Source organism: Mustela lutreola, chromosome X, assembly GCF_030435805.1.
Source record: "Mustela lutreola isolate mMusLut2 chromosome X, mMusLut2.pri, whole genome shotgun sequence".
In the NCBI taxonomy this organism is placed as follows: domain Eukaryota; kingdom Metazoa; phylum Chordata; class Mammalia; order Carnivora; family Mustelidae; genus Mustela; species Mustela lutreola.
Genome location: NC_081308.1, coordinates 105952928 through 105966682, shown reverse-complemented (window position 1 = coordinate 105966682; position 13755 = coordinate 105952928). Strand labels below are relative to the sequence as shown.

The 13755-nt window shown below is 43.0% G+C and overlaps 1 protein-coding gene across 6 annotated transcripts in view; it reads right to left on the bottom strand.

Annotated features, from left to right (window-relative positions):
- Positions 1-204: 204 nt before the first annotated feature.
- Positions 205-13755, bottom strand: part of GRIA3 (glutamate ionotropic receptor AMPA type subunit 3) — a 296831-nt gene continuing 283280 nt past the window's right edge. For 3 of the 6 annotated variants that reach the window (XM_059156924.1, XM_059156925.1, XM_059156922.1), the window contains 3 exons: positions 9743-9857; positions 6886-7133; positions 205-2433 (listed from right to left, as the gene is read on the bottom strand). In XM_059156924.1, the coding sequence (XP_059012907.1) occupies positions 6888-7133; positions 9743-9857 (361 nt within the window). In that variant the 3' untranslated portion in view covers positions 205-2433; positions 6886-6887. Of the gene's footprint in view, positions 2434-6874; positions 7134-9742; positions 9858-13755 lie in introns of those variants that run through there. The other 3 variants (XM_059156926.1, XM_059156923.1, XR_009349843.1) reach the window with 3 other exon arrangements.

Sequence of the window (13755 nt, the reverse complement as noted above, 5' to 3'; positions counted from 1 at the left end):
GGTCCAGGGCTCTGAGCCTAACTGTGTGTGGTTGCAGCTGAGTGTCAGGCAGGGGCGGTGTCATCCTTTATGAGAATCACCCACAAGGTGACTGTCACATCATTGGCAAAGGTTCTGGTGGGAAGTAAATTAATGAACAATAACATCTTGGTGCCTGCATCCGAGTAAATTTTAAACAGTCAAAGCACAGACATGGAGTTCTTTCTTTACAATTTTATTTACAAAATGTATTAAAACTTTGTACAATACCTCATGGCAATGAGGCTCCGTAATTTATGCCCACACATGCAATTTACGCTTTTACGGCCATTAGTTTGCTTGGCAATTTTTCTGTTCACTGAAGTACAGCTTTAACAACGAAAAGAAAAGAACTGGAAAAGAAAATCCTCAAGTGACTACTGCCAAACTCCCATAGCTTGAAGTTAGTAGCAGAAATTTGAAGCAATCAATTTTTTTTAAACATGCAAGTTTTTAAAAAATAACAAACCAATTTACCCGCCTCTTCATTCCCAGTGAAGTTTCCTCTGAAAAACTGATTGGAGTCAATAAACATACATTTCTCTTTATACAGTGCCTATGAAAACATTTGTGTGTAGTTCTGGTTGATTCGTTTTATACAACTTCACATTTGCGCGGCGTCAGCTTCCTGCTCTGGACATCATAGCATTCAGAAGTTGAAAATCACAGGTTCATGAAAACAAAACAGAACAAAAACACAACAGCTTTCTTTTTGTTTGTTCAATACCATTTAAAATTTGACAGGTGAGTTATTCGCTGATGACACGATTTTTGGAATGAAAGTTTATATTACACTTTCCTGGAAACGTTTCATTGGAACGAGACTTCTTCCTTCTTTTTCTGAAGACAGGAGCAAATGGGCAGCGAGTCGGCTAAGCATCTAAAGGTCACACTTGGGAAATGAATTCGAGTTCCTAGTTTTTACAGTCTGGAAACTTCCCAATGCACATCACTGATGAGAGCAAACTACTGAACTACAGAAAGCATACGTCATTATATAGGAGGTAATTAGTGAGCGGAGACTATTTCCTCTGACTGTTCTGATAATGCCAACGGCAGGTACGCAATTAGTTACTTGATAGACCGTGGAGCAGTGGAGCGATCTTCTGAGAGAGCCAGTAGAGAGACTGCTCCGAGCAAGGACCTAGGAGTGATGCTGAGGCCCTTGGTTTAGCAGTAGGTTTGGGAATGCATTTTAGTCTTTGCAAACTAGAAAAGGACACATGCAGTCTGACGGAGAGCCACGGGCAGTAACAGGCAACAGCTGGGAAGACAGACCTAGCAAGAGTAAAGTCGGACTGAGAACTGTGGTCTGAACCCACTGGCCTGCCTTGCGACGCGGTCCTGTCTCCAAGGTGTACACTTGAAAGGCATACTTAGCGGAGAAAGCAGAGCTAAACACAGTGTTGTTTCTGAGAAAGATACTCTAAACACATTTGGGAGTGTAGGCAGCATTTCCCTCACCTCAATGCTAAATACTCAGCTATATTGACTTAAAATGCACACTGAAGCAAGAAAAACAGATCTGCGAGCTGCAGTTCCAGGCTTCTTGGAGAGCCCCGGGATCCATTTTAGGAAAGCACCAAGAGGTTTGCCTGATAGTGCCCCGTCCCTTGCTACACACAAAAGTCAATTTCGAAAGCTCTGTTAATCCCTTCACCGAGTGGGAAGTTATCAAAGCATTTTCACAAAACCGTTTCAAGAACACAGAGAAGTCACGGTTTAGTCCCTTTTCCAAAGTGTTTGAATTTTCTTAAGTGTTGCATTTACATTCTAAAGATATACACATTTCAGCAACGTTGAAAGGAAAGAGGGTGCACAGAACATCACTACCAACAGGAACTACCAAAAACATCTGGTCAGCAGATCCTAGAAGAAATGCCAGTCTGTCTTCCCAAACACAGGGAGTCAGAGAATTTTTTTTTTTTAATCAAGAGGAATAATTATTTTAACTGAGATGGGCCTATTTGCTGAACTGGAATTTAAAATTTGTGAGTGTGTATGTGTATGTGTGCGTGTGTGTGTGTGTGTGTGTGTGTGTGTATTAAAGAACATGGTGTTTGTTTATTGAGCAGTGGTATCAAAGAATGGCTTTTGTTGAACTGACTTTTTTAATAAGATTTTTTTTTCACATACTGGAATCTTGCATGTCCATTTTTTTTGTTGGTTTTATTTTAATTTTTTTCAAGCAAAGCAAAAAGATTTCAATGATGGTTTGCATTGTCGCGAGTCTCAGAGTGTTCCATAAGGCACTGAAGGAAAAAAACATCAGTTTTTCCTATTGAAAGGTCATTGCACCATCAGCAATATTCGTGTCACACCCGACACCAAGGAGAGTGATATCTGGCTCAGGATCCTTGAAGCAGCCACGTTTTCGGTGATTCCTCTCATCACATGCCGCCAGTGGGATAGGATCTGCAAAGGCAAGGGGGGAAGTTTCCATGTGAATGCGCTTTGTCTTAGGAATTTCCAAGTTTCTTATGCCTCGGTCTATCTCGGACGAGAACTGTGTTTTCTCAGACTGGCATCTCTGCGGCTGCACCAGGTTTGACTGGCTTTAGGCAACAAATCTGTTTAAATTCTCTCTCCTGGTACAAGTGCTTTGCAATAGGTTAAATTAGCTTCTTTCTCTACTGTGCCTTGTACTAAAGATTACATGGATGTTGCATAAAGTCTAACTTCAGGCGTTGATTACTTAGGATGCAGATAGACTAGGAAGTCTTGGTAGAATACATACAGAAATATTCAGGACAGCTAACCTGAGGGCTGTATTCTGATTGCAGAACCTGTGACGGGACTGTTTACCTAAGACAGAGGATAAACAGTGTTCTGTGTGGCTTGTTCGATTGAAATTCATTTGACTGCGAGAAGAAAATTTGCCATTGATTGCTGGAAAGTTGACAGCTTGTCCCTCTTAGTACCTACAACCTTGATTATTCCAATCTGAAAATAGCACATGGGCTTTAAAGGTGCAGCATACTCTAGAAAGAGGTCAGAACGGTGGTATTCATGAAGGGGTTTGGCATCCATGAGGTCTTTGCCTGGCCATTACAGGCCTGATTGGGATTCTGATGCTGCCCACCTGTAGGAGGTATTAACTTGTGCAAGGCATTCATTTGGCCCTGACTCTGAAGCCTGCAGGGCACTTTCCTGCCTCCTCTTCAAGCTCATACCCATCTTACATCCTTTCCCTCTAAACCAAGGGAACCATTGCTTTTCTCCTGAGCCAATGATTTCCCCAGCAATAATGTCCCATGCATATGGGCTGCAGAAGGAAAATTGATCATTTTGAAAATGGGCTGCACGAACAGAGTTAACAGTTTCTGGGAAGATGAAACAGAACTGTCTTAGAGGAAAAATGCAAATCTTTTCCCTTAACTTCAGGCATCTTGAGGTCTTGAAAATGAGAAGCATTTCAAAAACATTGTTGAAGAAACCAGAGAAGCTAGAAGTAGTTCTTGACGGCAATGGGGAAATTGGGAAGATTCCCTTAAGACAATTAGCAGAGCCAACCCTAGGGTGCAGTGAATCTGGAACACTGAGCGGTCAGTCACCTGCCAAGGCGAGCTTGAGAACCACCCTTCTAGTAGTTGGTCAGTAACCCAGAGAGCCAGCAGATAGTTGGGAGGCTGCCTTCTCCCTAGTGGGTGCGGGATCTGAGACTGATGCACGTGTTCCCACAAGTCTAATAGTCCTATCTCACCCACACAGTGGGAGAGATGACTTCCTCTTCTTTCAAGGATGCTCTTTGTTAACCAGGTTTCACCTGGGTCATATTTTTGCAGGTGATATTCCCTGGGGTCAGTTTTCCTGAAGAATTACTGGTACCCCAAACTCCTAAGGCTGGCTCTGATAATTAGCAATAAAAGTAAAATCTTAGGGTGCCTCTTGATCTCTGTGCCCCCTCATAGGCCATGACAGATCTAGGTCAATTCAGAGAACTGGAAGCCTAATGACTAGGTAACAAATGTGAAGCCATTAGGAGACCTTCCAGAACTTGGTGGGAATTAAAAGATGAACAGATAAAAGGCTCAGCTTTCACTTAACCAATATTATGTGACCAAACTGGCTGAGAACAGCAGAGAGTTTTCTATTTCCTGCTCAGCTTGTTTTGTGCCTCTTGGACTGATACATGGAAGGATTTTTCTGGCATCCCCTGAGGCTTTTCCTTCTTAGTCTGGAGACTTCACAAAGACTCAGAGGACAGATTTGTTCACTGAGGCTTTCCCCAGATTTTCTTTTCATCCTAGGATAGTTGCCAAGGTGCTAGCTAACTGGGCCATAACCACATTGGCATTGATGTCTATTAAAATGTGATCTGTGCCTCATTTAGCCTGAATTTTGCCTCACAAAATGGATCAACCAAGATGACTAAAGGAAAACCAGGGAGCCAGAAGCTGTGGCAATTTCATTTCTGGGTCTCCACATGAGGACTGCAACATTCTGTCCAGAGGCTTGCGGACCTTAACCTTCTCTTTCTTACCCCTCCTCTATTTCTCTCTCTTCCTCTTTCTGTTCTTCCCCCTCTGCCCTTCCTTCTGTCCCTTCCTCCCTCCCTCTTTCTCTTCCTTCCCTGAGTTACATGCCCTGAGATAATTTTCTGTAGTATCTTACTATTCCCTGGACCAGCAGCAGCAACATGGACTGGGAGACTATGAGAGATGGAGACTCTCAGTTAGCTCCCCAGACCTACTCAATCCGAATCGGCATTTTTATAAACTCCCCACATGGTTCACAACATACACTGATGTTTAAGAAGCACTGCTCTGGGGCTTTAACAAGAGACCGAGGCTGTGGTAGTCAAGGAGTAGAGACCTAGACTCCTGGATAGAATGGTCAATAATAAAGAAGTTGATAATAAAGAGGTTGATAATAGAATGGAGGTTGTGTGACCCTGAGTCCTGATAGCTGTCCCAGAAAGATTCTTTTTGGGGAAACCAGGAAAAGATTGACTATACAACCTCATGTGCAATGCTTAAGAAGTGAGGCATATGCCTTTTTTCATAAACAAGTGAGACATAAACTCAGGATCTGCTTTCCATTTGGAGGGATCCCGCTGGGATTTCAAAGTTCCTGGAAGCCACCAGGCCATGGATGGTTAGAGGCAGAATGGTGTAGCAAAGAGATTCCAGCTATGGGAGGAAGGGGGGCTGGGTTCTAGTCCCAGAATGGCCACTACCTAATTGTGTTGCCTTGAGCAAGTCACTCAGTGTGACTGGGTCTAAGTTACCTGAAAGGAAAAACACTTCGTGACCCATTGCCTCAAATGAGGCAAAAGATGTGAGAGCACTTGGAAAACTATTATGCCGATTTCAGATGTATTCTTTTTTTGGATGCCAGTATTTCAGAATTTGAGATAATTAAGGCAAGCTGAAATCACCCATGTTCTACTGTCTGAAAAAGCAAATCATGTGCCCTGAATTGTAATGGGTGTATATAGCCTACTCAAGAGTAAAATACTGTAAGCACACAAGAACATGAAACACTTGCATGCAAACAATGCTAATTACAGATGGATCTATGTACTGTATGTTTAGCGGTGCAATAGGAACACTCAGTGGGTGAGATAGTCCATGTTGTGGCAAAGGGTTGCAGTCTGCAGCAGGAGAGAACAACCAGCAACTTCACCAAACAAGATAATGCTTTCCATGGTGAAGACACATGATTTATGTACATGAAATATTATTTAAAAGGGGGTTGAATTTAGTTGGACAGTGTGAAGTATAAGGAGATCAAAATGCAAATACTGCATTTGTAGAAACTCAAGTGCATTCCAGGAATTTGTATTGACTTTGACTCGTGAGGTAAAACATCTCCCACCTAGAATGAGGGCTGTGGAGTTGCTAATTGTTCTGTTCCCCTTCAGATAGGTGTGTTAGCGATGACAGATGCACTGGAAGGTAACGAGACTATATTCTTTTAAACACTCCCAGATCGGACAAATTAGCCCACTTCAAGCTTGCCTTTGAACACGCCTGAGCTATTGGTGAGGGTAGGGGTGGGGGTTTGGCTGTAGCTGCTGGAGTCAAGGTGGCTTGAGTCAGGTTTATCTAAGTATGGATTTGGGGCAGCCAACAACAGGGAGCCTAGACTGTCCTTTGGGAGACACTTACCTGTATATCAGTTCCAAGAAGGGGATAACAAAGGAACTCAAAGATTAAAGAAATGGTCTCAGGCTTAGTCTTAAGAGAACCACCGTGTCCTTATAGAAGCATTGCATTTGTCAAGGTGGCAGTGCCCTGCTCCCATTCCTCACTCTACCAGCAGTTCCAGAGCTGCTGTTTTCTCTAGAATTGCACTGTCCAATATGGCAGCCACATGCAACCACTGAATAGTCGACAGGTGGCTAGTACGAGTTTAGATGTAGCAGAAGGGTAAAATACACCCCAGATTCCTAAGATGTAGCATGAAGAAAATAATGTAAACTATCTCATTCACTTTTGATATTGAGAACATGTTGAAATGAGATCTTGCATATACTGAGTTAAAGAAAATGTAGCATTAAATTAATTTCATTTGTGTTACTTTTGAAAATGTGGCAACTAGAGCACTTCGGATCACACATGGGGTTCACATATGCGGTTCACAAACATTCCCATTGAACAGCGCTGCTCTAGAGAATTTCTTCTCCTTTGGGGTCACACACCACAGTACAATTATGATGGTGCTATTAGAAAAGCAGTGCTGCCTGACAAGAAAGCACAACCATTTTTCTCAAAGAATCAAATGGTTGCAAAGGATAGACAATACTTGAAACAAGAAACCCAAGTGAAAAAACAAAGAGAGAGAGAGAGAGAGAGAGAGAGAAGAGAGGGAGATTAACATATAGTACGTAAGGCTGATTAGTTTACTAGACCTTGATCGTACCCCTAGATCTTAACACTCTCTGTTCCATACACGTTGTAGCCTTCTCTGTATGTAGCGTAATTTTGAGTGTTGGTGGCAGGAGCAGGCTTAAAGTTTTGGGTGTTCTTTGTGAGTTTCATGCGTTTGGACTCTGCCCGTGATTTGTAACAGAATTCTATCAAGGCCACCATCATGGCCAGCCCCAGACCTCCGACAAGTATATAGAAAACGCCTGCCACATTGCTCAGGCTCAGAGCGCTGGTCTTGTCCTAAGAGAAATGAACAACGCGATTAGTTCTTGAGGAAACACAAGCAATGGGACATCACAATACATGACAACAATATAGGATAGTTCTAAGTTGTAAAATAACTCAACATTGATGTAAGTAAGTGTTATGACTCAACTCTGGCAACTGGCTGATGTTTTACAATGGCCTGCAAGATGGTAGATTGTGCCTCTGTTGACGGTTGGGGCCCTCACCTAGCTGTTCATTTACTTTGACTCCTTAATTCCTTTGGTACCTCAAAATGGTGTCAACAACTAAATAAAACAGTCCTTGGCTAAGGGAGCAAAAGTGTAAACACAAGCACAATTTATTCCTCTGCCAGCCTCAAAGCACCATTTGCCAGAGTCGAGCTGTGACATAATCTCTAGAAATGAACACTCTTTTCATTTGGGAACTTGAAGCACTCTTTCCCCTCTCTGGCCCGCAACACCCCTTTCTCCCTTGTTCTCCCTGTGAGAAACTTGTCAACAATTTGTCTTTAAGATACTAGGTGATAATATTAGAGGTTCCTGATATTCTTATCTGGGGAGTTACTTAGCAAGGGTTTGCTTAAAAGGGCTTAACTCTCCCCTTTCCTCTGGTGGCAGAGAGATGGCTCCCTTTGGGGAGTGGTTGCTGAGTTCGCATCCTCAGGGCAGCAAGTCTTTGCGCTGCTGGAACAAGGGCACAGCACGAAGAACTGTCTCCCTTCCATCTTCCTGAGAGTTGAAGGAAAACTGTCAGGAGGACCCACAGAATTCTGAATTGGCTCCATACAAATCAGAAAGATTTTCTATCAGGCTGATTAAAAAAAAAAAATCCAGCTCATTTTTAGCTTTACTCCAGGGAATGTAGTGAATAATTAAAAAAAAAAAAATGAAACCAAACCAAACCAAACCAAACACTATGCTTCTCTGTTTTCTATTTAAAATAGGGGGAAAAATTTGAGGAAGCCGGTCAGTGACTTTCAGGTCGAGCTGTGCAAATCTGACTATCTGCCTGTATGAAAAAGCAAAAACTGAACTGCTGAAATACGGAAAGAAAAAAGTTGGTGTCTTGAGCCCTACCTTGAGGTAGGACACACCAAGGGCCGGGAGCCTTTCTTTGACAAAAATAAAATAAAATAGCACTTTGTAGTCTTTTTAGAGGGAATGTAACCATTTTGCTGCTGAATGCCATTGAATGGAATACCCAAATTGTGAATTGAATATTTTATTGACATGGTAACACAGATAATGTAGCAGATAACGGCCATAGCTGACACTCAACACTGGCTCTGCTAGTCCTGGTATCATTTAAAGGATTAAATGGAGAGATGATATGACCACATCTTGATTCTATTGTTACAGGAGCCAGTGCCGTACTTGTTCACTTTAAGAAGAAGGCCAATTGGAATTGAACTGCATGGTTGGGGAAAGGGGTATGTGTGAACCTCTTGCCTGCAACAACCTTGCAAATAGTCACTCTTCTAGGGCGAATGACAGGTAACTAGAGAAGTGGGAATTTCTGTCACTTATGAAACAATGGATCATTGCCTTAAGGAGGCCGCCACACTCTCTGCAAGGATGCTCCACGGTCCACTAGGAAACGGACCCGGTCCGGCAATCCTCCCTCTGCCCTAAAATTTGTTCTTTGTGTGCAGGAGTTGATGGGGGGAAAGTGTCCTTGGACATAACCCGCTTTAGATCATAGCAACAAGAACAGTTTCCAGTTCCACATATGTAAGTTTCACAGAATTCCCTGTCCTGAGATGTGGAAAACCAGTAGCAAAATGGTTCACTGCACAGGGGAAATGAGTGGCATTTCATGAAATGAATTAACTGATACCACAATATTAGTTCAAAAAAAGGCAAGGCAAAAATCGAAACTAAAAAGAACTTTCTTAGGGGAGCAACGGGGGGCAGGAAGGAGGCGGGGAAGAGTGTTTCATGCTTATCAATGTGATGTCATCCTGACAATGTATACCCTTAAGGAGCATGCGACTAAATTTAAAAAATATTGCGTACAGAGATTCAAATGACACCTTTGGAAGAGAGAAGTGTGACAGACTTAATGATATTGGAAATCCAAATAGATGCTGACCTCAATACAACAGCAGCTTACAGAGACCAGTCTTGGTTATTTATTTCTTTGACTGTTACCACATAGGATTGACATAATGTACGAATAACCAAAGGTATTTACAACTACAAAAAGTCTCTGACACTGTAAGAGGTTAAGAGAAAGTACTGTCACAACTGGATCTTTTTTTTTTTTTTTTTTTGGGTTGTGGCTATTAGGTTGGTTTTCTCTTGGAACTTTCGAAATGTGAAATACAGTAAAACCCCCTTATAACACAGCTCAGTCTTTTCACAGCTTTGGAAGTGCGGTGGGCCAGATTGCGTTCCAAGGTCAACACGAGCTCCTCTGGTCTAGGTCAATGGTGGATGCCCTGTGGCAGGTGTCCGCTGCTAGGAGCCGCCCGCCTAGTGCCTTTAGCGCTGGTGTTATAAAGGGGTCCCACTGTGTAGGGGCGGGTGTGTGTTGGGAAGGAAAGCCGTTTGGGGGTAGAAAATAAACAGTGGTTCAAAATGTGATTGCTAATCAGTACAAAAAGACCTTCAGCGACTGACCTTACTCCCGGAGTCCTTGGCTCCACATTCCCCCTTATCGTACCACCATTTGTTTTTCAGCTTGTCTAAGATGCCTTGTTCACTGAGTTTCAATACTGCAAGGTTTACAGGCGTTCTTCACGTGGGAAATAACATAAATAACATTATATTATGTTATTTTATGTTATTCAAGCTTCAAACTACTTTAAAACTATAGAAAGCGATAAAGCAGGGGGCCCTGGCCACAGAGTAATTTTAGAACACTGCAGGCAACCTGAGCATTACCTTTATAAAAAGTTAACACTACAGCAACGCTATATTTACCAGGGCCTGCCCATATCGCTTTGAGTAATCGGCACACACTGTTAAATAATGAGGATAGAAAAACAGGCACTCCTAGGATAGGCTGTGTGTGGTGGGGAGGGGGTCTCCCCTCAAGTGACAATCGTCCGGCGGCAGCTAGCGGTAGCTTTGTGGCGGAGGTGTGTTAGGTTTGATCTAACCGGGTGTCTTGTTGTACTTCCAGACAGAGCGGGGGTGGGGGGGGGTGGGGGTGGGGCGTCGGAAAGGGAAGTGGCTCCGTTCCTTTGTGGAACAAGACAGAAGGATGAATTGGAACAGAAGAGAAAGTAGAGTCTATGTGCACCACGTGCCTTCTGATTAGTTGTCCTTTATTAAAAAAAATCTGTTGCCCAGATGAAACTGACCTCAGAAAGAACTGTCCTACAGACATGTCTTCACTCCACCAGCTGAATTCTTACGCACGTTCTGGTCTTAGGATTGAGAGTGGAATGTGGACCTCTGAGTTGTGGCTGAGAGGAGTTTCAACAACGAGAGAACTGGCCTGTGGCTTATTTCTGTTACTGACCGGCTGTCTCTCTAGTGTGGCTGCATGTCAGCATCAACTCAGACCAGAGGCTGAACCAGATTGTTTAAAGATGGGTTATTAATATGGCATGATCTTAGATGGAAAACTGGGATTCTGCCACCATGGGTAGTAATGTAGAGGAACAGTTTAGGTAAGCTGTTCTCCTAAGAGAAGGCTTCCTTAACTGAGAGGCTCCCACAGCCCCAGGAGGCCAGGCCATAGCTCACTAGCCCTCCGCCTCTTAAAGCATTGTGTCTGCAGTCTGAGCCACTGGGCAGGCACAGGAAACCCCATTGGTCCCTGGTTAAGATTTCCTCCCTTAGAAATTTCTTCAGCCTGAAAATAGGAACAGTGACCTTTACCCTGTCATCTTTCTAGAGCTAATGGATTTTAAATAAAGTATCTCTTGTGACTTCAGATAAAAAATGCATTATATTTAGAGGGTGGCATAATTCTATTATGAGGCAATAAACTGTGGCTTCAGAGTCCCATGAACAATATTGCAAATATTAGTGCATGTTATGCTGAATGCCACCAATTCACAAGGGGGAAAGCACACACATTTCTGTTACTGTGAACATGCCATAGAATTTCTTAGCTTATCTGGGATAAGTTGGACCCACTAACATATCTGGTAATTGAGAAGACTTCCTGTAGTCCCAGACATGTGGCCTCTAAAAGACCGTCCCCAGAGCCCATTTCCTTTCTCCCCACCTTTGCAGTTGAAAGCAGAGGGACCATCTCATCCTGAGATATTCCGAGAAATACATCATCATTTAAAAATAATATGCAATTTCAGACTACTTGAGATTTGAAAAACTATAAACCTTGACTGTCAGGGAGGTGACACTTTCTCGGTTGGCGCTGGGCTTGGCAACCAGAATATCTACATTTTGTATCTCAGCAGGAAATTGAGGTCCTTTTATACTTTAAACAAGTTCCTTCAATCAGTGCTTAGAACCTTAGCCTTCTCAAATGCCAATAGGATTGGCTTGGGATGCAAAGCAACAAAAGATACTCAAAACTTGGAGCCTCTTTAAGACATCATTGGCAGTGAGAGTTAAGTCTTAGACTTTGAATTTCACTTATTTATTTATGTTTCAAGATTTTCTTTGTAAGCAATCTCTACACCCATCGTGAAGCTTGAACCTACAACCCTAGATGGACAGTTGCACACCCCACTGACTGAGGCAGTCAGGTGCCCCAAGTCTAAGACTTTTAAAAGACAGACAAGCCATCGATGGCTCTGAGATCAGTGTTGGAACTGCCTTCTCTCTTACTCCCCACTGTCTGGCCCCTCTCTGCCTCTCCTTTCCCCTTATTAGTTTTTGTTTTATCACCACCTCACCCCAAGTGCTATGCCTTAAGCCAAACACTGGCACCACGCTCTGATGGCTGGGTGCGGGGCGCTTCCCGATGGCACCTGGGTGCCCGATTCCATCAGGATCCCAGCAAAAAGCACAAAGCATTTTCTTTCTCCTCTCTGTGCTTCATCCTTTCTTATTGCAAAGGGCACAGTATCCTCCCGCTGTTCTCTGATGCCGCCATTACTGGTCACTGTCTTCCCTCAAGGTACTATGTTTTTCAGATGACTTCAATTTCCTAAGGACAGTGGTTCTTACTGGATCTCCAGAACAGAGCAGTCTGATTAATGGCACTCACACTATGGTCCATAGAGATCTCTCCCTCGAGAGTCTGGGCTTTAAAGAGGGTTGTCAACCATTAAGTTGAGCTAGATTGATAAGTGAGCTAGATTGATAAAGAGTGATTAGCCATTAAGTGAGCTAGATTGATAAAGAGTGTTACATGTTAGTTTAAAACAATGATTTTTGAAGTGTGGTCCAAGAACCCCAGAGAATCCCTGAAACCTTTTCATCAGAGGGTCCCCATAATTAAAACTATTTTTCTAATAATACTAAGGCCTTCCTTGCCCTTCTCACTCTTACTGCCTCCTCCTGTACAGTCGAGTTTCCTGGAGGCTTCCCAACATCTGATCTTGCACCAGATTGAAGGAAAAAGCAGAAATGAGAATCCTGTTCTCTTCTGTGAAGTCAAATATTAAAGAGATTTGCAAACTCATCGGACAATGCCACTCTTTAGTAATTTTGTTGTGGAAACCTATAGTTAGTTTTCATAAAAAGTATGTTATTTATGTTAACATATATTGGGTTTATTATTTTTAAAATAATGAATCCATGCTTTTAAAACGCCATTTTAATTTCCGGTATGGTAAATATTACTAGGTATAACACACATAAACAAATCTTTTGGGGTCTATAATTTTTAAGAGGTCCCGGGATAAAACAAAGTTTGCAAAGCACTGACTGGTCTGAGAGGAAGGAAGCTCTTTCTTGTGTCAGGGCCTATCCTGGGTTGTCACCACGCACTCTTGCCCAAACCCAGGTTTAGTATGTCGGCAGTTTAGAATCCCACTTCTGACAAATGGCTTGTCCCTGCCAGAGGCCATCCAGTGGCCTCCACAGAATGGCTGGTAACAGCTCTCCACATCTATGGCCTCTGTGGTTACTGTGGAGGTTACCATAGTGCAATGGTTCTCAATCAGCGGTACTTTTGTCCTCCAGAGACTATTTGGCAATGTCTAGAGTCACTTCTCATTGTCACAACTGAGTGGGGAGACACTACAGGCATCTAGTGGGTAGAGGCTGGAGGTGCTGCTAGACACCCTACTGTGCACAGGACAGCCCTCCTCCCCCGAAGTCCCCAGTGTCAACTGGGCTGAGGTTGAGAAAAGCCTGCCTAGTAGCATCCAGACCTCATCTAGTGCCCCGGGGCTTTAGAGAAACCTGACAAATGATATACTTTTAGTTTAATCTTTGATTGGGGGAAAAAAAAATCACAGAGCCTATGAAATCTGGCAGGGAACCCATGTGCATTTGGAAACTTCTAAATAAAAATGAAGGAGAAAAACAAACATTTCAAGCAATCGCACAGCCAAGGAGCATAGAAGCTGTAATCAGAAATCACAGATAATGCCACTTAACAAGGTTAGGATAGCTGCCAAGAAAAGAAAATACTTCAAAGGCCTAAATCTCCTAGAACTGTTTGTTGCTGTGGGGTGGAATATATTCCTGAGATGGCAGAGAGCAACTGCCAGGACTTTCCTGCTTACTCTACCTTACTGGATGTATGGTTCAGCTCAGTCCAC